Below are 26,348 nucleotides of genomic sequence, written 5' to 3'. Positions count from 1 at the left end.
CTACAAATGTTTTACATTTTTAAGCAGTTAAATTTTAAATGGTTATGTAAGTCCCTACGTAATATCCTTTGGGCCTTCAAAGCCTAAAATACTTACTTTTGGCTGTTTTAAGAAAAATTTGCTGATTCCTACCCTAAAGTAATTGTCAGTTTAATATGTTGGCTCTGCCAGTAACCAGCTTTATGTCCCACAAACAAAGCACCTTGAATATTCCGGGCCTCATCTTCCCGTGTTTAGAAGAGGGAATATTTGCCCTTTCTGGAAGAGTTGTGTAAGGATCCAAAAGATAGAAGGTGAAACTGTGAAGCATAAGTCTCGTGTTTATTTTGCTTTATAGAGATTGACCGTTGGACTTATTTGGTTACTCTTTGTTCAAAGCAAGTGTGTTTGCTAATCACCTTCCTGTGCTCCGTTGGGCAGAAATTTGATTACAGAAAGCCTAAAGCCAAGGCCCTCAAACTTTTTTTTTTTTATTAAGTTAATGATAGGTTACAATCTTGTGAAATTTCAGTTGTACATTAATGTTTGCCAGTCATGTTGTAGGTGCACCACTTCACCCTTTGTGCCCACCCCCACCCCACCTTTCCCCTGGTATCCACTAAACTGTTCTTAGTCCATAATTTTAAATTCCTCATATGAGTGGAGTCATACACAGATTATCCTTCTCTCGCTGGCTTATTTCACTTAACATAATTCCCTCAAGGTCCATCCATGTTATTGCAAATGGAATGATTTTGTTCTGTTTTACAGCTGAGTAGTATTCCATTGTATATATGTACCACATCTTCTTTATCCATTCGTCTGTTGATGGGCACTTAGGTTGCTTCCATGTCTTGGCTGTTGTAACAGTGCTGCAATGAACGTTGGGGTGCATAGGACTTTTGGGATTGCTGACTTCAAGCTCTTTGGATAAATACCCAGTAGTCGGATGGCTGGATCGTATGGTAGTTCTATTTTTAATTTTTTGAGGAATCGCCATACTGTTTTCCATAGTGGCTGCACCAGTTTGCATTCCCACCAGCAGTGTATGAGGGTTCCTTTGTCTCCACAACCTCTCCAACATTTGTTACTATTAGTTTTAGATATTTTTGTCATTTTCATGGGTGTAAGGTGATATCTTAGTGTAGTTCTGATTTGCATTTCCCTGATGATCAGCGATGATGAGCATCTTTTCATGTGCCTATTGAAGGCCCTCAAACTTAACACATCAACCAGTTGGAAAACTCTGGAGTTAATGGAAAGAGTTAAAACTAAAACATGGCTGGTATGTGATAAAAGGCTACCCTTGAGTCAGGATTAACTGTGCTTAGTAAATCAAAGACTATGTATGTTTGGTGTCTTGTTGCTGGAAATTACTTTCTTTGAAGACTAGAAAAAGTTACCTAATTCATTTGAACTAAGTTTGTTTCATTCTGGCCAGAAAGTAGAAAGCTTTCTGGGGGATAAATTATTCTTAAGGGAACCTTAATATGCCACTGATGTCCCAAAGATCTTAAAGCCTTACAGTTCTCAATGTCATTGTGTTACCCCTGGCACCTATGCCCAAGAAGGCTTGTTATTTGATAGCTGAGAACTAGTGTGAAAATCCTTCCAAAAGGGCCAAGTAGAAACCGTGTCCTTAGGACGCTCAAAGCAAAGGGCCCACTGGAAGGAACAGTGTGCGGCTCTTTCCAAACCAGCCGGCAGACTGGAGAGTCCTGTGGACCTGTACTCAACTACAGGCCGAGGGCAGTTAGTCTGAAGTTGAATGTTTGGTCCCAGGAAAGTGTCTGCAAAATTTTTCTTTCAATAACCTGCTCTCCATCATTTTTCTACTAACAAACAGCAGTAAGGCCACCTTAGCTTTTGCTTTGCTTTGTGTTGATTCAAAATGGAGTTAGAGTAGTGTTATGTTGTAAGCTGCTTGAAAGAACCCTCATTACACTCAAAGTTTAGGTCTAATAACTGAGCCATAGTGATGCTGTTGCAGATAGCTGAGCTGCCTTTTTTTTTTTTTTTTTTAAAGACTTCATTTTTCCTTTTTCGTCCCAAATCCCCCTGGTACATAGTTGTATATTTTAGTTGTGGGTCCTTCTAGTTGTGGCATGTGGGACTCCTCAGCATGGCTTGATGAGCGGTACCATGTCCACGCCCAGGATTCGAACCAGTGAAACCCTGAGCTGCTGAAGCGGAGCACATGAACTCAACTACTTGGCCATGGGGCCGGCCCCCTGAGCCTTTTTTCTTTTGTGCTTCATAGTTTAGTTTTTCCATTTTTAGGTATTTGGTGTAATTATAGTTCACTTTCAGATCCTGCAACATTTTATTGACTTACTGGTCAAAGCAAGGTAGATCCTTATTAAACTGAACAGATTGTTGTGAGTGAGCAGGTTGAGTGCACATTACTTTTACAATTTTTCAACCACATTGAATGCAGTTGCAACTCAGCTGCCATGCCTAGTCTAAATATGGCAAGATGATACAAAGAAATGACGTGGACTTCAAGGAGATAGTTCCCATTTACTTCACTTTTTTAACGTTTGTCCCCGTCCCCCTCCCACATATTTGACAGCTGTTTATAGATGGTGTCTGCAGTTTCTTTGGGGTCTGTTTGATAGAGATAATTAGGGCACTTCATAGTGGAAGCCTAAGCAGGTCGGCTATCAGAAGTCTTCAGACTAGAGAGGCCCCTGTAGGGAGTGGCCCTTTAATCTATCAGCAGAAGCCACCTGGCAGGACAGTCATTGCAGAAATGGTTAGTCTGGAGTCTTCTAACTCGGTCACATCACTGAATTTCACAGAATTTACTCACTCATAGCTGCAGGGCCTCTAGTGGGGTAACCACTGGACCACAGCTCCAATCCACTTTGCTTTCCTAACACATGACTTGGAACAAGTACTCCATTGGCACAGTACAGACTGCCCGAAGTTCATGGTTCCTGCTTGTTTGTGAAACTGTAAGAAGTATTTCTTTAAAGCTGCTTTTGCTACCTCCGTTCCTCTTATTAGACTTGGGAGCTATTTTTCAGGTAACTGAAACATTTTCGTTTCTGCATTTCATATGAAATATCTATTACCAATCTTTTTCCACATGAAAAATTGTTTTGTTGTGAAGCAAAAGTAGTTCAAAGTCTAATCCTTGAATGTTTTTCAACTAGTATGATGATGCTAAGCGCCTCGCTGCCCATTAGTTGTGTTAGACTGTCTGACACAGTGTGGGAGAGAGCAGTGATCAGCTCCTGATTCAGAGCTTGCTTATACCCGTCTTATCACCACTGCTTCTTGAGTCTTCAAAGTTAATATTTAGAGGACCTGTCCAGAGTCCAAAGGCTGATAGTATTGTTTCCAGAGTGTGTCACCTTGTTGACACCGCAGCCTTCAATCAATCGACAATGCCAGTGAAGTTATAAACTATATGACCAGCAGGAAATTATTGATCTGGCTGGGACTTTAATAATAATAAGCATAAGATCTTGTGCAAAAGTGTTGTGGAAACAAGTTGGATGGGGAAAAATCAAGAAGTTATTAAAGATGATGATCTTTGGTACAAATTGTGAAAAGTGAAAAAAGGTTGTGAATATGAAAATAAACGTATTAAGTAATTTAGGGGATTTCTCTCCTAGTCTTGGTTTCCTACATTAAAACTTGTATTCTCTTGTTTGGGATTGAATACTTATAATCATGAATGGTGTGTCTCAATTTTGTGACACTCTTATTTAACCCTTTGATGCTAGAACACTACACAATGCAAGGCTGTTTCTTTTTTCTCTCTCCCCCAGGTGGTCTTCGAGGCGTAGCACGAGGTGGTCTAACAGGACTAACACTTACCAGCCTCTATGCTCTATATAACAACTGGGAGCACATGAAAGGCTCCTTGCTCCAACAGTCACTCTGAAAATTTTGCCAGCTTGTGAATGGAGGACACTTTAGTAGTTATCCAGATCAATTTATAAGTCAGTCTGGAGTTATTCTCTCTTCTGCCTACAATTAGTTTGAAAAATTGGGGATTCCAGTTTGCTGTGATGAAGACCATGGATGTTTGACCAGGACTGGCACGCCTTCCAGCCATTAATGAGTTGAAGCCAAAACCCTTTGGTGGCTGAGTAATGTGGTTCTCTTCTCCTTTGAAGAAGATCTTGCACCTGTTCTCTCCTACCCCCTGAACTGGACAGCCACTTACTCCCAGAGTTCAGGTCATGCTTGTCATCCATACTGTAATACCACGTTTGTTCATTTAATGATTCAAAAGTATAATATTGCCCTGTATTCCCAATAAAGGGTGAAAACAGAACCAAAGTCATAACTCCAACATAAACAAAGTGGGCATCTCCATTAAAAGATCTTTCTGGGTATAAAGTGAAAATTATTCTTTTCTTTTTGTATTTTTTCTGCCCCAGAGACTAAAACATGTCACGGTTGTGTTGAAATGAAGGGCTACCGACAGCATTAACAGCTAGGAGATTTTTCTCCAATAGAGTTGACAGTGAACAACCTCAAGATATTTCAGATTAACCATATTCCATTAGAGTAGTGTAGGAAACAACTGGTGGTGATTATGACTGGAAAAAGTCAACTAGGGCCCTTGTGGATGCATCTACTAAGAAGGAATTGGGCAGAAAAGCACTGAACCTTAGCTGAAGTCCTCTTGTTAAAAAAAAAAAAAATTTAATATATTTCATCTGCAACAGAGTAGATTAAAAATTAAAGAGTGGATGTGAAGAGTTTGCAGAAAAAGACTGAAAATGGGAGTCAGTAAAGATATACCTATTCTTTGCTAATTTTAGATTTGTAAAATACATTGATATTCCTCAATTTATGTTCAAGTTGAGCTGTACTCCTAAGCAACGGTTATCACGCTTATATAATATGATAGAACATTTTGTGACAGAGTCGTTTTACAGATACACACAACAACTGCGGCTGTTATGCTTTTAATGGAGGGAGGTACAAAATGCATCAATGCAAAAGAATGTTTTACATACTCATTAGCATAGTGATTAATGTAAATTTAGGACTACACAGTATATTAAAACTCAACTATAAAGTTTCCTGCAACCTAAGATAATGGAAAGGCTCCTTAAGTTTTTACCACCACCTTTATTTTTAAAGTTCTAAATAGGTATCTGGGGACACTGAAAAATAACAGGAGGCTCTTTTCAGCTGTGGTTCAAGAATTCTAATGAAGCTGAGTGGCAATGACACTGAGATTCGTAAGTTTCCCCAAAAGGGCATTCTAGATGAGCAAATCACAAACTTGAAAGTATTTCCAATAACATACACAAATTGACTGGCTTAATAGTTTAAAAGCCTGGAAAGCATCTAAGATATCGGAGAATTTAAAAACATTATAAATCTCATTTCTCTCCTACAGAAAAACTTTTTAAAGCATGGACATGACTTTAAGGATATTGAGAAAACATCAAGTTTTGATAAAGCTTCAATAAACACCCCAAGGCACAAGTGTTCACAACGGCCTGTTCACGAAAATATCACTGCATTCTACTTTTAGAGGTATATGTAGGCTCTGCTTGCAGTGAGAGGACATGAACTTTCTTCCTAGTTAAAAGCACCAGGTGTCAAGCTCAGCTCGCGTTTACACAGGATGCACCAATAACCCTTAGGCTAGTGAATAGTTCAAGTACTACATTTCCACCACGTCTTGACTTTTGCTCTCTGATAGTCGCCCCTGAGGCTCTTCTGCCTGTAGTTCAGAGTATTTTGAAAGAGGCTAGGACTGCCCTGAATATAGTCTTGAAGCAATACTGCACCCCTCTTAAAAGAGCTCGCTGGATACTTTACATTTAGAGAAGAGAATAAAGACAAAATTTGCAGTAGCTGAATTTCTTTCAAAAGAAGAAAAATAATGTAGAACCTAACATGTAGGCTAAAATGTTTTGTACTTAATAGCAAAAATTGCCAAGACTGTTACACACGTTTTGGTAAGAAAAACTCACTGTATTGGTAAGGTTAATTATTTGTGTAACATATACTATATATTAATTATTAAACAGAAGAATCATTGTTTCCATCACTAATGGAAGAAAACCTACAGCAAGGGAAGCATCTAAAGGTCAAGGTTAGGGAAGTTGACTAGCTTTAGAATACCTCAACACACCCTGATTATAGAACTATTTCATTTTTGAAGCTACAGTGTTTTAATGTACTTCCAGTAACAACCCAATCTAAGGAGCCTTGGAGGCTTATGCAAAAGACCTATCCACCAAGATGCCGTGTTTCTAGAAGGGGTGAATTAATACTTCTGTAAGAAGGAAATGAATCACCTCAGCATCAACAAACAGCCTTTTTCTTTTACATGGTAACTCATGATTTGATGACTTATTCTCTTCACTAGTTCAAAATTAGGCAGGAAAGGAACGAAGCTGACTAGTCAGACCCAGAAACACAAAGCTTTGGCAAGCCACAGTCACTCGGCTCAGGGATGTGACAATTTGCAGAAAAGTTGCTTGACAGTGGTACTCTGTTGCTTCACATCTGCAAAGAAAAGCCCACAGATGAAAAGTCACTCACAGTGGAATACAAGCACATTTCTCCCACCTTGAAGTTCTGACTCATTTCTCAATAAGCTATTAGAATCCACACAGGCTCTGAGAGCTACATCATTCCCCTGACAGCTACAGCATCTTGAAAGGTCATTTTCAAGTATGTCCTGGTTACTTCATAAAGCAAGTTCAAGCAAAATATGTGAACTTTTTATGATCTCCCTCCCACCCTCACTTCCCTAATGTACATACCATTACTAGGCATATGGTTTCATGGGCAAAGGATGGATTCACATATAAGACAGAACACATAAGGGGCTAAACTCTGTACTATTTACACTAGTGGCATATACCTACCTGTAGAGGAGTTCGATACAACCACTTTTCTTTGTCAACTTTAAGCTGCATACAGGCAAAGAGATCACAAACTGCTGGGAGGCCGTAACGCTCAGGGGGGAAGTTATGTTCCTCCTGCAGGGGGGAATGAAGAAATACTTCCTGCAAGAAGACAAAAAGGGTGGGTTGCAGGACAGTTGGCTGCGTGAGACCAACTTAACTCATCTCCCAAATAGTGTAATGTCTATAAACAATCATTTAAATGTTGACCATTCTCTCTAACAATCAAGAGCAAAAGTGACAATTGTTTTCTCTACCCCTAATCTTTTCCATAAATAGCAATAAAACAGGCTGAGTTTTTTTCTTTCCTGCAGGATGGGGGTTAGGGGCCTGGAAAATGCACAAAACTTTCAGTCTGAATAATCACAAATCCTCTATTCTGTTGCTAACATGGCACCAAAATTAACAGTTAAGCCAAAATTCACATTTAACATATTTAAGGATGTGGCCCACTTGCAAGGTATGGGATTAAGAAAGTAAAACTTTATTAAGTATATTTCAAATGCTGTTTTGATGTCTGTGCTCACCTTGGCCTTCTTTCGAAGTAGCCACTTGTCTTCTCCTGAGGATAACTGGCTGAGGCTTCCCATCTTCCTTCCTGGCAAGACCCAGTCAGCTGTATTAAAGGGACACCAGGAAGAGGCCACAGGGCTCGTAAGCTTTTGTTTGCCAGTTCTGTCCTCAGTACTAGGCACTTCCTTGGGACATCCTTCTTTGCATGAGGGCCTGCAGAGCCACTCCGACAAGGGACTGTTTCTTATGACTTGGAAGGAATCAGCGATTTTAGAAGAAGCCACTGCTTTTGGTGCCTTAGCTTGTTCTGTTCCCTCTTTTCTGGAAGGACAAAGCCACATATTCAGGGAATCTATATGCTTCTCAGGCTCAGGTTTTGGTTCCACAGGCATACCATTTTTATCCTTTCCTTCTTTCTTCAGAAGCCATTTACATAAAGCTTCCTTCTCACAATTTTCATCACACACACACTCTGCAAAGCTTGTACAGGGCTCGTTGGCTTTGCATACCTCCTCTACTTTATATGGGTCCTGATGGTTCTGGACAAGCCAATCCTCAGTAACCATGCTGGGGATGGACAAAGGTTTCTTGGCCTCCAAGTGGTCATTCAGGCACTTCAGATTGCCCAGGTTTTCAATCTCCACACCTTTGGGCTGGTTGCCCTGACAACTGGTACAGGAGTCAGGCTTTGCAAGCCAATCATTCACATTATAGGACTCCTGGAACACCTGGAACAAGAGCTTGAACTTCTCACTGGTGTCACAGCTGTCATTCCTGGACTTCTCCAGCTTATGGGATTCCTGGGGAGTCAGCAGCCAATCAGAAAGGTCCATGTCATCTTGCTCCAGCAGCTCTTCATCTCCAACCTTTTCCATCTCAGCAGAGGAAGAGCTGGTGGTAGAACAACTGTTAGACTGCTGATAACTCGGTTTCTCAGCAACTTCTTGTTGCTGACTCTTGTGGAGCCAGTTTTCCAAGCCCTTCAGGTTGCCCCAGACATTACTGAAGAAAGTGCAGGCTCTGGCAGAAGTCTACACAAGAAATACCCAGTATTAGTTCAACAGAACATTATGACTGCGCTGAGATTCAACAATAAAAGAGTTCTATTTGCATACTTACTGCACTGACCAATGTCTCTAAATTTATACAAAGCCAAGAGACAAGGGATTTCTCTGTTGAGATATTAAAATATATATTGGGCTACATAAAAAATTTAATTTTCTGCAGTTTTAAGGAAAGTGAAAAATATTAAAGATGAACTAGGAGAAAGCATTTGTAGCGTTTTTGGTAGAAAAGAGGTTAATAGTTCTATATAAAACATCTTTATGAATAAAGAAGACAAAAATAAGCAAAGGATATGATTAGGCAAGTCATCAAAGAAGGCTAAAACCTGAAAAATATTCAGCTTCCTTAGTAAAGTAGAAGTGCTATTTTGTGTCAAATTCAGAGAAAAAAAGAAACTTGTGACTACCACTATTAGAGAAGTTTCAAGGAAGCAGGTACCCCAATACTCTCCTGGTGGGAATAGAAACTGGTGTCAACTTCCTGGAAAGCCAAGTTGGCAATTCTGTATCAAAAGTCTTAAAGGGTATGCAGAATTGTAACCTAGAAATGCAATTTCTATGAATTTACTTCTAAGAAACTAATGAAGAATGTACACAAATAATTAGTTCCTGGATGTTCAGAGGAACTCTGTTTATATCCAGAAAAACTGGAGTCTAAGTCACAGTCAGTCAATGAAAAATTATATACTATTAAGGATTTTATGGAAGAAATTAAATGACAGAGAAATATATTCAGGCTCTATTAGTGAAAAAAATCTGCTAACCAAAACAAGATTTACTGAAGGATTTTTTAAAAGTATATGTATGCATAGAAAAATGAAGTATATAAACAAAAATGTTACTGTGTCTGTCTCTGCATGTTGGGATTATGGGTTTGTATTTCTTTATACAGTTTTTTGTTTTCTAAACTTTCTATCTATAGTGAAGAGGTGTCACCACTGTAACAAAAAGTTATTAAAAACATGTTTCCAGACTAGACCTAAAAACTATTATCAGCAGTAACTAACCCCATCTGCTACTGCATCTACCTCAGAAACAATAAAGGCAGCAACACACCTGACTGTTCTCCAAGGTCTGCTTTTGAGGGAGCCAGTCCTGGAGGTTGGCGCTGGGTATGTAGGGAGCCTGACGAGCAGCGGCAGGTTTGCTTCCAAGGAGCCATTCGCTCAGAGGGACAGCTGTGGTGCTGGATGCTGACTTCTGCTAATCACATAATACTTTGCTGCTTAACTCAGTAGTGTGAAATGCAGCAGAAAGTTCACCAGAAAAGCAGGGGACCCAAGCTCGCTAATCTTGGCTTGCCTAAGCCTCCATTTTCACAACTATAAAACAAGGAGTATAGCTGATGTCCAGGGTTCTTCTCAACTCAAAACGTCTAGGATCCTATATTCACGCTGACTTTAGAAGTAAATCATCTAAATGAGTTATAAAGAGAAAGATTCCCAAAACAGAACTAAACTAATCAGAGGGCTAATGATAATTTCTTATGAACTAATTGATAACAATTACTTTCTCTCTTACTCAACTCCTATAAAACCTCTCAATTTCCATCTGACATTCAGTAAGAAGGGAAATATTTAATTGCATAAACTAACTCATTACCAATGGTGACTTTTTACAAATAAAAGGTCACAGGAAAAAAAAAAAGCAATTTAATCAAAAAAAATATTAGCCAAGTTAACACAGTTACCAGAAACAAAATGACATTTTACCTGCTCTGGCAATGGGATACAGCCTCTTTTATCCAGGAAGGACCCAGTATTTGATGAACCAGCATGACCCATCAGGTGCTCAGGAATTTGCTATAAAATAAAGTCAAATTAATCATGTTATTAATGGTATGCTTTCATACCACAAAAGTGAAATTTCAATCCCTAAATTTCAAAAGTATTAAAGCATTACAATTTCCCTAGAATAAATATTCTTTACACTAACTTCAATGACCTACGAGGTGACCTATAAGGTAGTTATCAAATCTGAGAATTCTCTATTACATAAATATCATCATCATAAGGAATCTTCACCAGAATTGGTAGTATTACTACTTTTCACAAAACCCGAATGAAATCATGTTTGGTTCTTTATATTAAAGACCATTCAAGCCATAAATTTTATAAGAAATATGTCAAAGGCATTTAAAAAGATACAAGATTAATGCTAGACACTATCAATGAGTCAATACCACATTCTAAGAACTAGCAGCCCAATACTGTATCAACTTAATCAGAACATGAAATTTCTGAAGCTTACCAAATTCTCAAGAAAGCCACTATTCATAGTAAAAACATGATGTTTTTAAGACCACCTGTGAGGCCACAGACGTAAGAAGCAAACTATGATCATCAGAGATCAACATTACTCACGATGGTCTTGAGGGACCCAAACGTGGTGATGGCCTGGCGCAGAGCAGTTGTGTCTGTTTCAAAGAGTAGGACAGTCGAATCTTCAGGTTTGAGGGTCAAACTGCCCAGTCTGGAGAAAAAAATGAACAAAGCCTGGCTATTTTTAAGGACTATCTCTTTCAACTTTACCCAAAACAAAAGCTAAATTGTAATTTGAAATGACTGTACTTTTCTAAGAAACTCAACCAAAGGTAGTGAGTTAACCATGCATGACCAAGTATATTAAATATAAAAAGAAGGGTAATCTTATCACAGGAACAGAAAAGTCAACTTAAATCCAACACATGCAATGAGTTACAAAATTGACTTTTTTTAATACACCAAAGTCAAAGAGCCAAAAGTCAAAACGAGCCAAAAGGGTCTTTACCGCTCCAGGCACAGGGAGACTTGATAGGCTAGATCTTTGCTTTGGGCGCGCTCCAGCTGATGAATAAGACAGTTGAACTGACCCAGCAACTGTAAGAAAAAGGAAGCCATCCAAGCACAATGACACTAAAGGAACCCAAGTGTATCCAAGTTAGAAAACAGCAAATAGCACTTGGTATTAAACTTTGATCTGATCTATATCAATTCTGCATTACAAGACCGAAATTCCTTGGAAACCAGAAACCATGCTCAAAGCAACGATAGCTTCCTAGCCACCTTACCCAGTAGAGCTGTTGGGCCTGCTGCTGAAGTGTCTCCTCCTTAAGCTGATAGATGAGATCTACCTGTTCATGAAGCCACACCTCACGGCTTCGAAGGCATTCCAGGTGACGGCTCATGCAGCTGTGAATCTGAGCTTTGACCTAGGAAACATACATGTAGCTTCATTAGTGTTATAAGCCCAAAGAATGGTGTTTCCCACAGACACTGAGGTTCTTAAACTTTTGGGGGTCACAAGTCCTCTTGGTTTAGTGTCCCAAAGCCCACCCATGGAACCACTAAAGCCCCAAGGACCCAGTATAAGGTTTCCAGCCATAAAGGCATAGCTAAGCTCTAAAATCCTCCTTCAATACCCCTCCTCCTAAGAGGATCAGGTTCATTTTGGGTGTCCTAAAGTAATCAAGAGGAAGTACAAGGACCGTTTGCGTGATATTGATCCCCTCAGTTTACCACATAATTTGAAAACCTATAGCTTTACAAATTTATCAGTGGAATAAAACAAAGTATTGGCTTAACAGCTATCCCTTATCTCACCCTACAAATGAGCAATCCATTTACAGTAGGCCAGTTTAGTAAAGAGACGCACCTCTACAGGTCAAAAGCCAAAGGACTGTTAGGGTAGACAGTTTAAGTAAAATTATAAACTAAATGTTTCTGGAAGCATAAATAGTAATTCACAAGGGAGATAAATATAAAAATCCTAAGGAAAAAAATCAATACAGCTATAAATTAACCATGAGATGCCACAAAAGAAATTATACTTTAAAACACATTTTTCTGTATAATAAAGTATTTCAAAGTCATGTAATACTTGGTCACCACTCACCAACGGAATACTATTATGCTAATGGAACAGATTTCATTCTGTCTTGCTCTAACAGAAAAGTTATTTACAGAACCATGCCACCACCAGAACCATGCCACCATCAAGTTAGAAGATGGTAGGGGACATGCTGAAGCACACCAAGGATACAGCTGAGCAGTATGCTGCTCACTCATTTTGTTGTTTTCTTGGTGGCAGAGCTTGGCACAGGGACCACAGAGAGGAGCAATCAAAAATGCATGTTGAACTGAATTCTCTAAAGTGGTACAAGGTTTTCCAGACTCTTCTAACATCTGCTTTATTTCCCTTTGGAAACAAAGGCACCAACATGGCAAGCAGACCCTTCCAGGCATGGGGTAAAACTTTTAAGTTGGCACTGAGAAGCCAAGCCCGTGGCCATGCCCATCAGCCCCGTGCTAGAGTCCAGACAAGGGAAGAGAAAAGTAGGCGTCACACCTCTCGCAAGTTATCTTTAATTTGCTGTTCAGCTCGGAGAACTTCCCCAATAGCAAGCTCCAAGTCCCTCCGTGCATCACAACACCTCAAAAGGGGTTCTCTATTACTGGAGCAGCCACTCTGGTCCTGTGAGGTACTCATCCTGCTCATTGTGCCTTTAAAAGAAAAAGAAAAACAATCCAAATTGCACCACAATTAGAACCAAAAACCACCTTTCAATCATCCCCCAAATGATTATTCCAACCAGCTCCCAGTTACTAAGTGGATCACTTCCAGCACAGGACCCGGCACGCAGTATACACTTAATAAGCACTGCCTCCTCCCTGTCCACCACCAGTGCTCCCGCCATACAATTCTATGCGTCTACTTTAGTGACACTTTACATGTGAAGGGGCATTTCTGAAAAAAAGACAATAATTCTCCTGAATTGACAGGACATAAAGCCTCCAAAAGTTAAAAGAACACTAGAGTGTTTCTATTTATAACACACTTCGAGTCATGGGGGGCACGTGTTCTTGTTTTACAGATTTAGAAGACTAAAAGGTCTAGAAGGATCCACAGTCACTTTGAAAAGAACCTGCAAACCAGTAACTTGATAAACAGAGTTCAGAACATTTTTTAGATCTAGTATTTACCTAATTTATTGGGAGGATGGAATTTTTATTTTTTTTTAGGTGGAATTATTTTTTAATTTAAGAAGAACTTAGGGATGGCTTCATAGCTAGGAAACTCTCAAGAATGTAAATCTAACAAAATAATTTCATAGGATTCTGAGATAAGGGAGGAACTTACAGAAACTGGTGTGGGAAACTAAAGAGGATTCTTTAATAAACTTAGGTTTACGAGAGAGAAGAAACAGAAGTGGAAAGAATAGTATATAACTAATGATACGATAGGAGACTGCAACAGAAGAGTACTGGAAAAGTAATGAAGTAAAGCTTGACAAAAGCCTCTTGGAAGAACAATTTGGTGTTTATGCTGGATAGATCTAGAATCAGAGGTGGCTTCTAAACACTTAGGAAAAAAGCAGCCATCACTGTAGCCCAGCATGGGTTCACTAAGGCCTGTGACACCAAAGTTATTTCCTTCTTGGATAGTTTTACTGAACTGGCCAGTCAACATAATGCTGTAGACACAATACATCTGGACAATAGTTAAGAATTATGATAAGGTTGTATGCTATCTTTGTAGACAAAGTGAATAGGGGCTAAACAGAAGTACAGCTCAATTCAAAGATTATTTTTTACAAAGTTTCAAAGGATAATGGACTGAAGACAATATGTAAACTTTTTAGAGATATGTCCCTGTTTTCCCCAATTACTCAACTGTTTTCCCTAATTACTTGGATGAAAACAAAGAAGGGAGACGTTAAAGTTGGGGATAACATGAGGCTATGACAGAAACAGATTCCAAAATAACCTCTACAAAAGCTGTTAAATCTTAAAAAACAAAATGTAAATTTTTTGAACTTGAATGGGGGTGGATAAAGTGGAAGAGAATAAATGTTTTTAAAAGAATGGAGATTTTTAATTGAAAGTAAGCTCTACATGAGTTAGTGTGCTGGGTCTCAGGGAAAAATAACTTATACACTATTTGACTGCATTTACCAAAAGTACAGCACTGGTCACAGTACTAATCTGTTCCATGTTTATTAGACTAAATTTGAACTCTCTTTCTGAATAACATACTTAAGAAAGAGGCATTTAGAACAGGGAAAGAGGCCTCAAAACCATGAAATATTTCTCCAAGAAGGGAAGCTGTTTAGCCTAGATAAGAGAAGTCTCTGGGAGGATATGATTACTATCCTCCAATATTTGGAGACCTGTCCAATAGAAGAATCAGACTTGTTCAAAGTAACTTGAAGGGGAGGAGAAGGATTAATAGCAGACATCTGAGGCAATGTATGGAAGGCCTTCCGAACGGTCCCGAAGGCAACGACCTTCGCAGAGAAGGCAGCTTCTGGCTGAAGAGCAGCTACCCAGGGTCCAGTCCCCCAAATGGTAGACCACTCATCAGAGATAAAGGGGACTCTGGCCTGGGCTGCATCTTTAAGCCTAGGTTTAGGGCCAGCGGGCTAGCTAGAAGCTGGAAAAGGACAAAAGTTGTGTAACCCCCACCCTCAGAAATAAAACGATGGGAGGAAGCAGCTTTCTTTTGACCATCTCAGCAAAAGACTCAGATTCAGGAACTACAGAGTTCCCAAAAGAAACTGAAGATTTCAGGAAACTTTCTAATTTCCCCTTGTTATTCTGTTCCCTCAGTCTGTTTCCCATAATGATCTCGAAAAAGGAACGGCTTCCTTAACTGGATCTGACGGGAACCCCTAAGGACGTTTTTCAACCCTCAAAATACCAGCTGTAGCTACTCTGCTGCCGCCTTCTCCACACGGGAAGCTGCCCTGTTTTAAGCACAGGCATGAGTGTACACTTGCACACTGCAGGAACTCTGAAAATACCCCCGTAACAGGAGTGAAATGCTGGCTTATATTCGGAGAGCTGGAGTTTCACCTCACTACCACAGCTGCTTCACTTGGCACTTAAGGAAGGCCTGTTTAGCTGTCTTTCAAATATGTTAACCAACTTTCACCTGTGCCAATTTCCCCTTCTTACTGTCCTCACCAATCATGTGGAATGCCGCAATGCCTGTCACATTATAAAATGTGAGTGACAAAATTACACTAAAATATTGCTTCACAGTGTGAAAAGCCCCGAGCTCTAAATCACATGGGGACATATTGAAATGCACACTGCATTCAAGCGCGGAGCGGATTACTGGACCCCTCAAGTCAGTCTTCTCAATTCAACCACAAGCACCGTCCAATGGCCTAACAAGAACAGAGTATGGCACAATTACCCAAATTGGATTCTCCCCTTATCAGCCACGGACAGAACGTAAGATGAGATTTAAAAGTTAAAAAACTGATTTTCCCCCATGTATTTATCACGTTTCAAATTAAAATGGGTGTTATCCTTCAAAACAGTCATCTTGTCAGAACAGGGTCTTTAGAGCCCATTTGTGAGCCACTAAGAAAACCTCTTCCATTTCTTTATGGCTAGTCCAGGATGCTTGTCCCTTTGCTGCCCTTGGCTCTGCCCCTCTTCCTCCTTGTGGGGCAGTCAGCTTCCACAGCCCAGATCCCAAGAAAGGAGCTGTGCAAAGGTTTGCCTCCCTGTCCTGAGGTGAGGAAGCCTGAGCTGAAATCGAGAACTCCACCACACTGGTGAACACAAAGCACAATGAGGTGAAGCTGGAGCTAAGTTTTATGCAATGTCACATCCAAAGAGACTTATACAAAGTAACCAGTTCATATGGCCGTTTTCAACAATTCACCATTTGGTTCAGGTTTGAGAGCCAGATGGTTAAGAGATTACTCTGGGGTCTGACAAACCGGAGTTCTGGCTGCCTCTGCCAGTTTGACCCATGAGCTAGTTGCTTAACTTCTCTGGGCCTCAATCTCCTGTGGAAAAATGGAGACAATGACAGCAGCAACAAAGGGCGGCAGTGAAGTTAAAGTGAGACATTATCTGCCTGTAAGCACGTACCCCAGCCCCTGCCCCCTGTACTGGTAACACTGCGGTGCTGGTGGTGGGGTTTAGCTGAGCTGTGGGGACCTTAGGAACCTCCACCTTTGGACTATAGACAGAAGCACTGACGCTAGAAAAGGCTTTGATGTGCGGAGGCCCTGAGGTAGAATCATTTCACCATTTATCAGTGCTGTGACCTTGGACCATTTGCCCTTTTTGAACCTAACATCCTAATTAGCTCATAAGTGAAGATAACAATACCTACCTCATAGACTTAGGGGTAAGGATGTGGTACTTGTTTAAAAACTATTAGCTCTTCATTTAGTCTTTCACTGTACAACATAGCAAAAGGCAAATTGTTTTTATGGCAAAAACTCAACAGTCTAAACCCTCCAATATGTACCAAATATGCAGACTTTTGCCTGTTTTCTCACCTGTAAAAAGACTGGACCAAATCAGCTCTAATTCTAAAATCTGAATCAATGAAAGACTATTAAAAGTGTCTTTTCATCTTCACCTTTGTAATCCAAACTACTGCCCTACCACCTTCAAAAAGATTGCCTTAAATGTATATTGTGTGCGACAAAGGCAAAAGATTAAGTGCTTTCTAAAACTTCCCTGCCACTAGGATTCCTGTCCCAGGTTTTGGGGTGGGGAGGAGGAGGAAACACACACATCCCTCAGACAAATAAAGCAAGCTCCGGGAAAACCTGAAGCTTTCCTCAAAGAGGACTCCTACAAACTATATATGCCAAATTCGCACAATGCTTTGCACAAATCTTGTTATGAAGTCTGAAGATCACGGAACCTGAATTGAGCAACTAATCACAAACAAAAGTAAGTCATTATCATATGGTTTAACCATAAAATTCCCAAATGGCTACAACCCTGTTGTGACTGACACAAACCACAATTTAAAGTGGAAAAACCCTTAGCCGACTCTTTTAATAGATTACTCTCATTTTATAGATGAAGCCACAAAGGCCCAGATCATTTAAATGACCCATCTAAAGAGCCACAGTCATCACAGGTAGACTTTGGTTTAGAACTAAGGTTTCTAAGATCCAGTCCTGGATTCTCTCCCTCCAAGCAGTCTGCTCTTCCTTTACTGTATTATCCCCCATAAATTATTTGTCAACACTACAGTTTAAAACCAACATTTAAAAAACATTCCAGTTACTACTGGAATAACTTCCATTAAGATTCTCAGAACGTTTTCATAATCCTCAATAATGACAATTTTTCAAAACCTTCCTCCTTGGATAATGCTAACAAAAATAACTAATACCCTTGCGTATCATGAGAGGCTCAGAATAATCAAAATACTGCCAAATTCTAGAGCCAAGTATGAAGGACAAGAGCTAGAGCCCTGGGTTCTGATCCCACGTCCGCATCACAGCCACCCCACATTCCCTCTGTATGAATGAAGCCTTAGTTAGACCCAGATTATCCCTAACTGCACCTTCCAGCTTGCACTGTCCCCCCTCCCACGTGCTCCTCTCTCCTCTTCTCAAAAAATGATGCCCACTTTTTACTTATTTTCCTGGTATTGAATCATTGCTAGAAGCCCAAGCCCCTAGAAAACAATCCACAAGATAAATATACGTTCTATGATTACCAAATTTGACATACTAACTGCCAATTTGATTATCTTTGATGAGACAATACTCATATTAGACTGTGCAAGTTTTCAGGAAAAAGAATTATAAATTATAAAACAATTTCTGCGTTCAATTTTACCTTGAGAGCTTTCTTCTTTATTCACACATTCTTTCTTCTCGTCAGTTTAAAAAGGGTTTTTAATATCACAATTCATTAACTCAAAAGTTATTTATATCGTACCCCGGCCCCAGCCCACTTTTAATTCTTTATCAAAATAAGTAGTTTCTGAGATTCAGCATCTGATTCTCCGTAATTTTTTTTTAAAACCACGCAAACAAAGGTTAACGCCTGAAGAGAAACAAAATAAAGTAATAATAAATTCACTAACGCGTATTTTAGGATCGTTTAACGCGTTAGAGCTGACTGCGCCCGACTCCGTCTACTCTCCCACCTGTAACTGAGGGCAATCACTCCAGCACAACAGCTTTCCCAAGCCGCGACTGAAAACCGACCAGAAAACTGGTCATTACCATCTAAGGCCAAGTAAAGCTTTTCTAGTTCAAAAGCAACAGTGACTCATGCGACTTTCCAGGTTCCCCAACACCTTCTAAGAGCACGGTCGCCCTTCGAAGCCTCCGTCCTGTGCTCCCTGCGCGCCGCGTCCCCCCTCGGCTTCGGGGCCACACGGCCACTGCCCTGCCCGCACGCGGGCGGCCCCGGACGAGGCCCCGGCCCGGCGAGCCCACCCCGAGGCTCCCGCTGCAGCCGGACATACCTTGCAGGCCAGGGCCCCGCGGTGCGAGCCGCCGGCCACCGCGACGCTGCTTTACCCAGGACCAGGGTGGCCAAGGTCCCCGGGCGGCCCGCCGCGCCCTGCCTCGCACGCGACACGGGCGGCAGCCCCCGGCGGACGGGAGCGCGCACGTCGGCGCCGGGGCGGGGCGCGGCGGGAGGCTCCGCCCACTCGGGCGGCCCACTCGGCGTCCCGGCGGGGGAGGCCCCCACCCTCCCGCCAGGCTCGGGCACAGCTCCGCCGCCCCTGGGCCGGGGTCCCGCTCCCCGCCGGGCCGCTCGCGGCGAAGCTAGCCCGCGGAGCCCCGACACGGGCCAGGGGGAGGCTCCTCTGCAGCCTCTCGTCGGCCCACCTGCGCCAGCGCTTGGCCTGTGTCCACCCCGCTCCGCACCCCAAATGGTCAGGACGTCTATGACTTCAAGATTTTGCCGCTAATCACTGCAGAGAGATAACAAACGTGGGACAGGTCGAAGGCTTACCGAGTTAGGATTGGAATGTTCCTGGGCAACAGCTTGTGACGCCCTCTGAGATTACCACTGTCAGCCCAGCTGGAGTTCGGCCCTCGACTCTTGTTTCAGGCTCCCGGACATCTCCGCACAACTGTCACACACCTCTGCCTGGACCCCGTGTCTCTCTCTGTCTCCGTGTCCCTCTCTCACACACACACTCCCATACGGCCTCAGTCCAGTGATGCTTTAACACTCCTGGATGCTTTTCATTCAACAATAGTTGACTGAGCACCTACCAGAGGCCAAGCACTATTCTAGGTAGTAGTGAACAGGAGAGGCCGCCTGGAGAGGCAGTAAGTAATACACAGTAGTTAAGAGGATAGACTCTGGAGCTAGACCGTTTGGGTACAAAACCTGGCTCTGCCACTCAGATGCTGTGTAACCTTAGGCAAGTCATTTAACCAATCTGTGCCTCAGTTTCCCCATCTGTAAACTGGGGACAATAATAATGGACCCAACTCAATGAGAATTCTATGAATTAATATATGTGAAATGTCTAGGACAGTGCCTGGCACGCAGTAAGTACTTCCTGTCTGATGAAGACCATGCTCGTGGTACTTCTAATTTGGTGCCCTTTTCTCCAAAAATAATCCTTATAGCCTGCATATCCAGTCAGGCCAGAAGACAAAATCTAGACAGCATTTCAATCAATTTTTTTGATGAAAAATACTTGCTCTTGCCTATTCACATGAAGCTATTTTTGTGAAAGAGTAAAGCAAAACCACTTGACCAAAAGCAAGGGGAACACTGAAGGCCATCACCCTCCATTGAGCACCCCGCAGATAGTTTTCAGTTGAACAGTTTGTGGAGGCGCCCGCTTTACCTGTGATGCACACAGCTTCTGGGATCCCATTTCAGGCATTCATTACCAAAAGTAATGAGAATACAATTTCTCTGTTAATTCAAAATACCTTCTTGGACAACATATTTTGTGAAGATACCAAAAAAACTATACATACCTCTGAACGATGAAAGGTAAAATTTTATGGCCCTTTGTACTTTAAGTCAATGGCTGGAAAGAAAGAATTCTCAGTCTATTAAAATATAGCTGATGTCAACAACTTTCATCTCCCTTTTATGTGCTCCTATAAAATAGTCACACTGTAAACACAGTAGAAACTTTGTAGACCGTCGCCTACTCAACCAGCGGTCTCTATGTCCTTGCTCACAGATCCTGACCAATGCCCCACCCAGCACACTGAATGCTCCAGCTCTCTCTCACTTGAACTCCCACTGAGTCACACGGCTGGTGAGAGTCAGTGTTCATTCTGTCACTTACGCCAGCTTTAGTTGTGACTATAATGATGTGATTTATTAACTATTACATAAACATACAAAGACTGGGTAGGGAAAAACCTAGAAGAATTCTGCATTCAGACCACTTGGCAGACACCTTTTTACTCCCTTAAGCCTCATTTTTTTCCCCTTGAATCTTTATAAAATGTTTAGGTTCTAAAGGGGAAAAATTCATAAAGCATTTCACCTCTTTCCTGCTTCAGGATTTCTACGCTGTCTCAAAACAAGAGAACCATCCATTCCTGGTAGATTATCTCTTCTAAAGAGAGCATACACTATCACTCTCCAACGGCTCCCCACTTGCCTACAGGATAAAGTCCTCTATTTTCTGGCTTCAGCCTGACTCTCCTATCTCCCCAGAGCAGCCCCCTCACTGTGAGCTGCTGGATGGCTGTTCCATGAACAGTCCGGGCTGGTTCACCTTGTCCGGCTTGTCTCTCCCAGCTCTCTCTGCCAGCAATGCCAGTTCCTTCCCTTCTCCCTACCTGTCCACTTTTCTGACTATGCTCAAGTCACTGCCACTGCTAAGACTTTCCTGCCCAAGCATTCCACTCCTGAATAGTTTTGGCCAGCAGAGTTAGCTGCTGCCTCCTCTGGGCCCACTGTAATCCGTACAGGTTTCCAGCGTGACTCCTGTAACACATGTTACCCTTATTGTTACATGTCTGCCTCCTTAACCTGAGAGCTCCCTGAGAGAAGGGACCACATCTTATTTAGCTTTGTACACCCTGATGCTGACCAGACACCCTGGTATCAGTATCTTGGCGTGACCAACCTCCTTCACATTCCATGTGCTCGACTGAATTGACATAAAGAGAATGGTGTCCCTGGTCTTGTGCAATGCTGTGGCCCACACTCAACAGAAGCTTAATCCATGTTTGAAAAATGAATGGGTGAATAAATGATAAATGAATGCTCCAGTTCAGACCAGCCACAATAGTATAGTGTAGTTTTGCTTTAAATATAGATAATGAACTTGACATCCCTCTAAGGCCTGCATTAATTCAGGAAGGTTTTCAGAGGTGGAAATGTTTCTAGCATAACTATTACTTTTAGTTTTGTTTCAAAGAAAACAAAAGTGGCAAGGGTATTGCCACTGAAACCACGATTCCAGGACAGCACTGAGATAAAGTGTCTTTCCCGATGCTAGACCCATTACAGCTCAGCTACACAGATTCACAAGCACCAGCAGGTTTCTGAGTTAAAGGGGAAACATTAAATGTATTTACTGCCAACTCTGGATTTTTTTCTCAGATTTTGCAGCACCACAGAAATTACAGCTGACGCTACAGAAGTTTGGTAGGTTTTTAGAACAGGGGCCATGCCCTTATCTTCAACTTGAAACTTCTCAGCATAATACAGTCAAGGATAGGAAAACATGTTGTTTATATACCACCACAGTAATACCATTTTATCCCTGACTTTTATATGGTAAACATCTTGTGATTTTCCCTACAGAAATAAACAAGTGATAAAATATTTTCACTTCTCTAAAGCCTGGGGGACTAGCAATAATGCCAAAATAAAACTCAAAATATACCCGAGATTATGTTCTTATGAAATCTGTAATTGTTCAAGTATTAAAAGACTTAACTTCTTATCTTTGACCAAACTGACAAGCAAAACCCTTTTAACCTACTTTGTCAGTTATTTACTCCTTCACTGAACTGAATTGTCACATTTGTAGAACACTCAAGGCAATGCTAGATAAGAGGAATATTAAGTCACAAAAGTGCCCCCAAACATACTCCAAGCCTCAAAGAAGAAAATCTTGTTTCCACTGCATAATGGAGCCAAGCAAAATCAGGGATGATGACTTGGGACAAGAATGGCTAAGACAGTTAGAATGAATCATTCACATCAGAAGTAAAAAGAGCACTCTCAAAATAACTATTCTGTTTACTTGCCAGTGAATCTATCTGATTCGAAGAGTAAAAATGATCTGCCAGGACATGAGATATTATAGGCTAGATGGGAAGTTTATAAATTATGCCTGCAATATTATGATTTAACAAGCAAAAAGAAGACAAGCTGAGAAGGACTAAAAGGGCAGCTCCTCTAACTGACAAGCAGAGAAACACTATCAAAGCTACTCGCTGGAGCAAAAGTGGTCAACTTGGCCCCCCATCAGCCGAGGCCACCGCATTGTTCCTGCCTTCTATGTTGGAACAGTGTACTTAGACACACCTATAATGAAAACCAAGCCAAAATGAAAACCACAGACAAAAATTTTAAGATGGCTAAAAAGTAGCAGTTAGAGTAATAAAAATGCCATGGACATCTACAGTTCCTTCACGAAACTGAACTTAACCCAATACATACCTATTGGTTGGTCCCTTATTATAGTCACTTCAGACTTGCAACCTAACTGGTGTGTATACAGAGACACTGAATTCACTGAATTCAGCAATGGCTCAGAAGGTGCTCTCTGAGCCAGTAGCACATTCTGTTGTATATCCTCCAGAGTGACAAGTCTTTATTCTGAGGCTGAGTATGCTTTTTTGGAAAGAGTCAAAGATTAACATATGTAAAATACTCAGAACAGTGCCTGACACATAGTAAGAGGTATATAAGTATTAGCCATTTTTATTACTTTCAGTCAGAGAATGGGGAGTGATAACAAAGGAAAACATTTTCTTATGCGGTCCATCAGTTTAATAAGTCACCATCATTTCTTTCCAGTATTCCTGCGGAAACCTCACGACTGCTGCCCGCTCCTTCCCGCCTCATCTACTCTCCTCTGCTTTGCTGGCTCAGTCCAGCCACAATCGCCTCTTTGCTGCTACTCCGACATACCAAAGATGCTTCCACCTCAGGGCTCTCGCACTTTCCTCCAGATATCCTCATGCCCACTCCTTCATTCCTTAGGGTGACTGTTCAAAGGTCAGCTTCTCGGGGAGGCCATTCCTCACTATCCTATATAAGTCCTCCTTCCACACACTCTTCTTTAACATATTTTATTTTTCTCCATAGCTCTCATCACAATGTGACATGCAGAAACCATTTATTTTATGACTCCACTTCAGAAAACACACTAGAAGGTAAGCTCCACGCAGGGAGGAGTTTTGTCTTTTTGTTTACTGTTACATGGCAAGTGTTTAAAATTTGGTGAGAGAATGAATTCAATAAGTATTTAATACATCTATGTGCCAAGACTTTTTTTTACACATTTTCTCATTTAGTCCTCACAAACCTTGGAGGTAAGTGGTATCATCACAATTTTAAAAACAAAGAAACTAAGGATTGACAAGGTTAAAAATACTACCTACAGTCACAAGAACCAAGATTTAATCCCAGTCTGAGTCTAAAGTCCTCAGCCACACAATGTATGTTAAAGGGATCATTCAGGTACTAAGATTTTATGTATTCAGTCAACAAATATTTATGGTGTGCCTAAGCCGACATGTACTGCAATGGTCCCTAAGGACACAACTGTAAACTTGCCATCTAGAGAATTTGTGCCATTGATTCACCAAAAACTAAGCAGAAAATACTAATTCTTTGAAATAAGAGACTGAGAGTTAAAAATCCATCCGCAGCAATGACTGGCTCTGAAAGTCTTCCATATGCTAACACTTATTCCACGAGGGAAATTATTATAAAACACTAGCCAAGGGGCTCTCAGATGGTGGGAGGAATATGTGTCAGAATACATGCCCTGTGCAGCTTCATGAAGTCCCTACACAGGTTCCTGAGGTTCTGGCACAGCCAAGCTGATTTAATAAAATGGGGGGTGCAGTGGGGGAGTCACATGAAATTCTAAAATATGGTTTCTCCTCCCCCTTTGAGAATCACATCTTCCTTTCCTGACACAGCTCACCATGCTTTTCCACTTTTGAAATACCTGTTTGCCCAAAAGTAATAATGCGATTGTAGAAGCTTATTTAGACACAAAATATTGTAAAGCTTTAGACCTCTAGGATTTTCCATAGCGGCCCGAGGACAAAAGTTCCATAGAAGAGGGAGAAGGAGAAGCCAAATAAATGTAAGAAATGCTATGGTGCTAGACTTTACATATATTATCTCTCTTACTATCTTAAATCTGCAGCTAGCAAACCTCGGAAAGAGCAAACCAAGTAACTCGCCTAGGTCACAAGGTACGTGCACCCCGCCTCCACCTCCGCTGCAGTATCTGGGTAAAGGGTCCGATTCCTCAAGGGGCCTGATGTTCTTCAAAACTCAGAAATGTCACCCCAGGACTCCAGTGCAGAAACGAGCCAACTATGACCACCTGCCCCATCCTCACCCCAGGAAATAACTCAACCGTCATATTTCCAAATTACCAAGTGGGTGGTGGAAACACTTATGCTATGGAGCATCTTAGCCTGATTCGAAAACTACACACGATGATGAAAACTACACAACAGCACGATGGAAAAGGCTCTGCGTTTGCGGCCAGATGGACTCCAGCACTCTGACTGGAGCCATTCCTGATCGCGTCACCCCTAGTTCTAAAACACGGCACTAGGAGTGTATGCTTTTGGTCGTCCCTGCCACAAGCATTTAGTTCCATGAAAACAAGGACTGTGCCCATTTTTCCCATTGCTCCATCCCCAACAGCCTGAGCACAGAGGCACTGAAAAAACGAGGGTTGGAGGAATGCATCAAGGAATGAGCGAGCCTGGCTCTTATCTGCGAAAAGAGGATCGTCAAGAGAGCAAAACCCGGGAGCTGTGGCGCCGGGGGGAGGCGGCGGGCAGAAGGGGGCCCCTGGCGGAGCGTCGAGGGCGGGGAGGGGCGGACAGGCCCGGCCGGCTGGCGGGCGGAGGAGGTGACCCCCGGCCAGGCCGGGAAGGACAGGCCCAGGCCCGCGGGCAGCCGTCAAGACGCGTGGGCCCCGCCCGAGACGTGAGAGCCTGAGGAGGCGCGCCCGCCTCGCCGGCCGCTCCGGTTCTTACCGACTCCAAGCAACGCTCCGGGCGACCCGAGAGGACCCTCCGAGGACGACACACGGCCCAACACCAGCACAGGGACGAAAGGCAGAGTTCTCGCGGGAGCACACGCTTCCTCCCACGTCTCACGCCACACAGCTGACAGTCTCGCGAGATCTCTGCTCGGGGAGGCCCAAAGCACTTGTCCGCCCTCTAGAGGGCGCAGAGCGCAAGCGCACATTCTTCCTGGGTCTGGAGGTCAGTGTCCTCTCGCCCTTACTAAATAAATCAGGTTAAATGAAGCAAACGTCTATAGAAGGCAAACTCTGTGCCGAGGACTGTCTTAAGTGATTCTCTCACACAGAATGTCCTCATAAGGTACATATTATTTAGCCTTAACGTACAGATGGAAAAATAAATGTCAGAAGACACAAAAGAACAAATACTGTTTGATTCCACTTATATAAGGTGACCTAAAGTCAAATTCGTAGAGATAGAAGATAGGACGGTGGTTGCCACCGGCTTGGAGAGAGGAGTTTTTGTTCAATGGGTACAGAGTTTCAGTTTGGCATGATGAAAAGTTCTAGAGATGGATGGTGGTGATGTTTGCACGACACACGTGAATGTACTAACACTACTCAATTGTAAACTTAAAAGTGCTTAAAATGGTAAACTTTATGTTGTGTGTATTTTGCCACAATTTTTTTTAATTCAGTAAATAAATAAATTTTAGAGTCCAGATTCCAAGCCACATCATCTGAGTCCAGAGCATCTGTTTGTTTGCGCCACATCACACTGCACAATCTTCTGCACTCTGCATGCCACCCCTCTGTGCCTCCCCTCACAATCTGCCCAGTGTGGTATTATCCACATTGGAATTTTCCTGTTTATCTGTGACCAGATGTTAAAATAGGAATCTTTCTGTCTCAGTTTTGACAGAGGTCCCCCAAACTGGGTGCTAATTGCTTCCCATGC

At 41.9% G+C, this 26,348-nt stretch overlaps 2 protein-coding genes across 5 annotated transcripts in view; one reads left to right on the top strand and one right to left on the bottom strand.

Moving 5' to 3' along the window:
- LOC106824267 (mitochondrial import inner membrane translocase subunit Tim23) overlaps positions 1-4,342 on the top strand; it is a 34,778-nt gene extending 30,436 nt beyond the window's left edge. The window contains exon 7 of the mRNA XM_014830468.3: positions 3,759-4,342. Coding sequence (XP_014685954.1) covers positions 3,759-3,874 — 116 coding nt within the window. The 3' untranslated portion in view covers positions 3,875-4,342. The remainder of the gene's footprint in view (positions 1-3,758) is intronic.
- Positions 4,185-25,556, bottom strand: NCOA4 (nuclear receptor coactivator 4). 4 transcript variants are annotated; one of them, XM_014830471.3, is made up of 10 exons: positions 25,401-25,556; positions 12,779-12,933; positions 11,502-11,642; positions 11,222-11,310; positions 10,816-10,924; positions 10,165-10,254; positions 9,509-9,652; positions 7,403-8,419; positions 6,837-6,977; positions 4,185-6,471 (listed from the first exon to the last, which is right to left on the bottom strand). In XM_014830471.3, the coding sequence occupies exons 2-10, from the start codon at positions 12,926-12,928 to the stop codon at positions 6,466-6,468; spliced, it is 1,887 nt and encodes a 628-aa protein (XP_014685957.1). In that variant the 5' UTR covers positions 12,929-12,933; positions 25,401-25,556; the 3' UTR covers positions 4,185-6,465. The 4 variants fall into 4 exon arrangements, with proteins under 4 accessions (XP_014685957.1, XP_070349173.1, XP_014685955.1 ...); XM_070493072.1 differs by lacking the exon at positions 25,401-25,556 and adding an exon at positions 18,680-18,836; XM_014830469.3 differs by having other exon boundaries at positions 4,895-6,471; positions 9,509-9,655.
- Between the last annotated feature and the right edge of the window lie 792 nt (positions 25,557-26,348).

This window comes from Equus asinus, chromosome 2 (genome assembly GCF_041296235.1).
Source record: "Equus asinus isolate D_3611 breed Donkey chromosome 2, EquAss-T2T_v2, whole genome shotgun sequence".
NCBI classification, from domain to species: Eukaryota; Metazoa; Chordata; class Mammalia; order Perissodactyla; family Equidae; genus Equus; species Equus asinus.
Note: the sequence above shows the minus strand (reverse complement) of the source record. Positions and strands in the feature narration are given on the sequence as shown.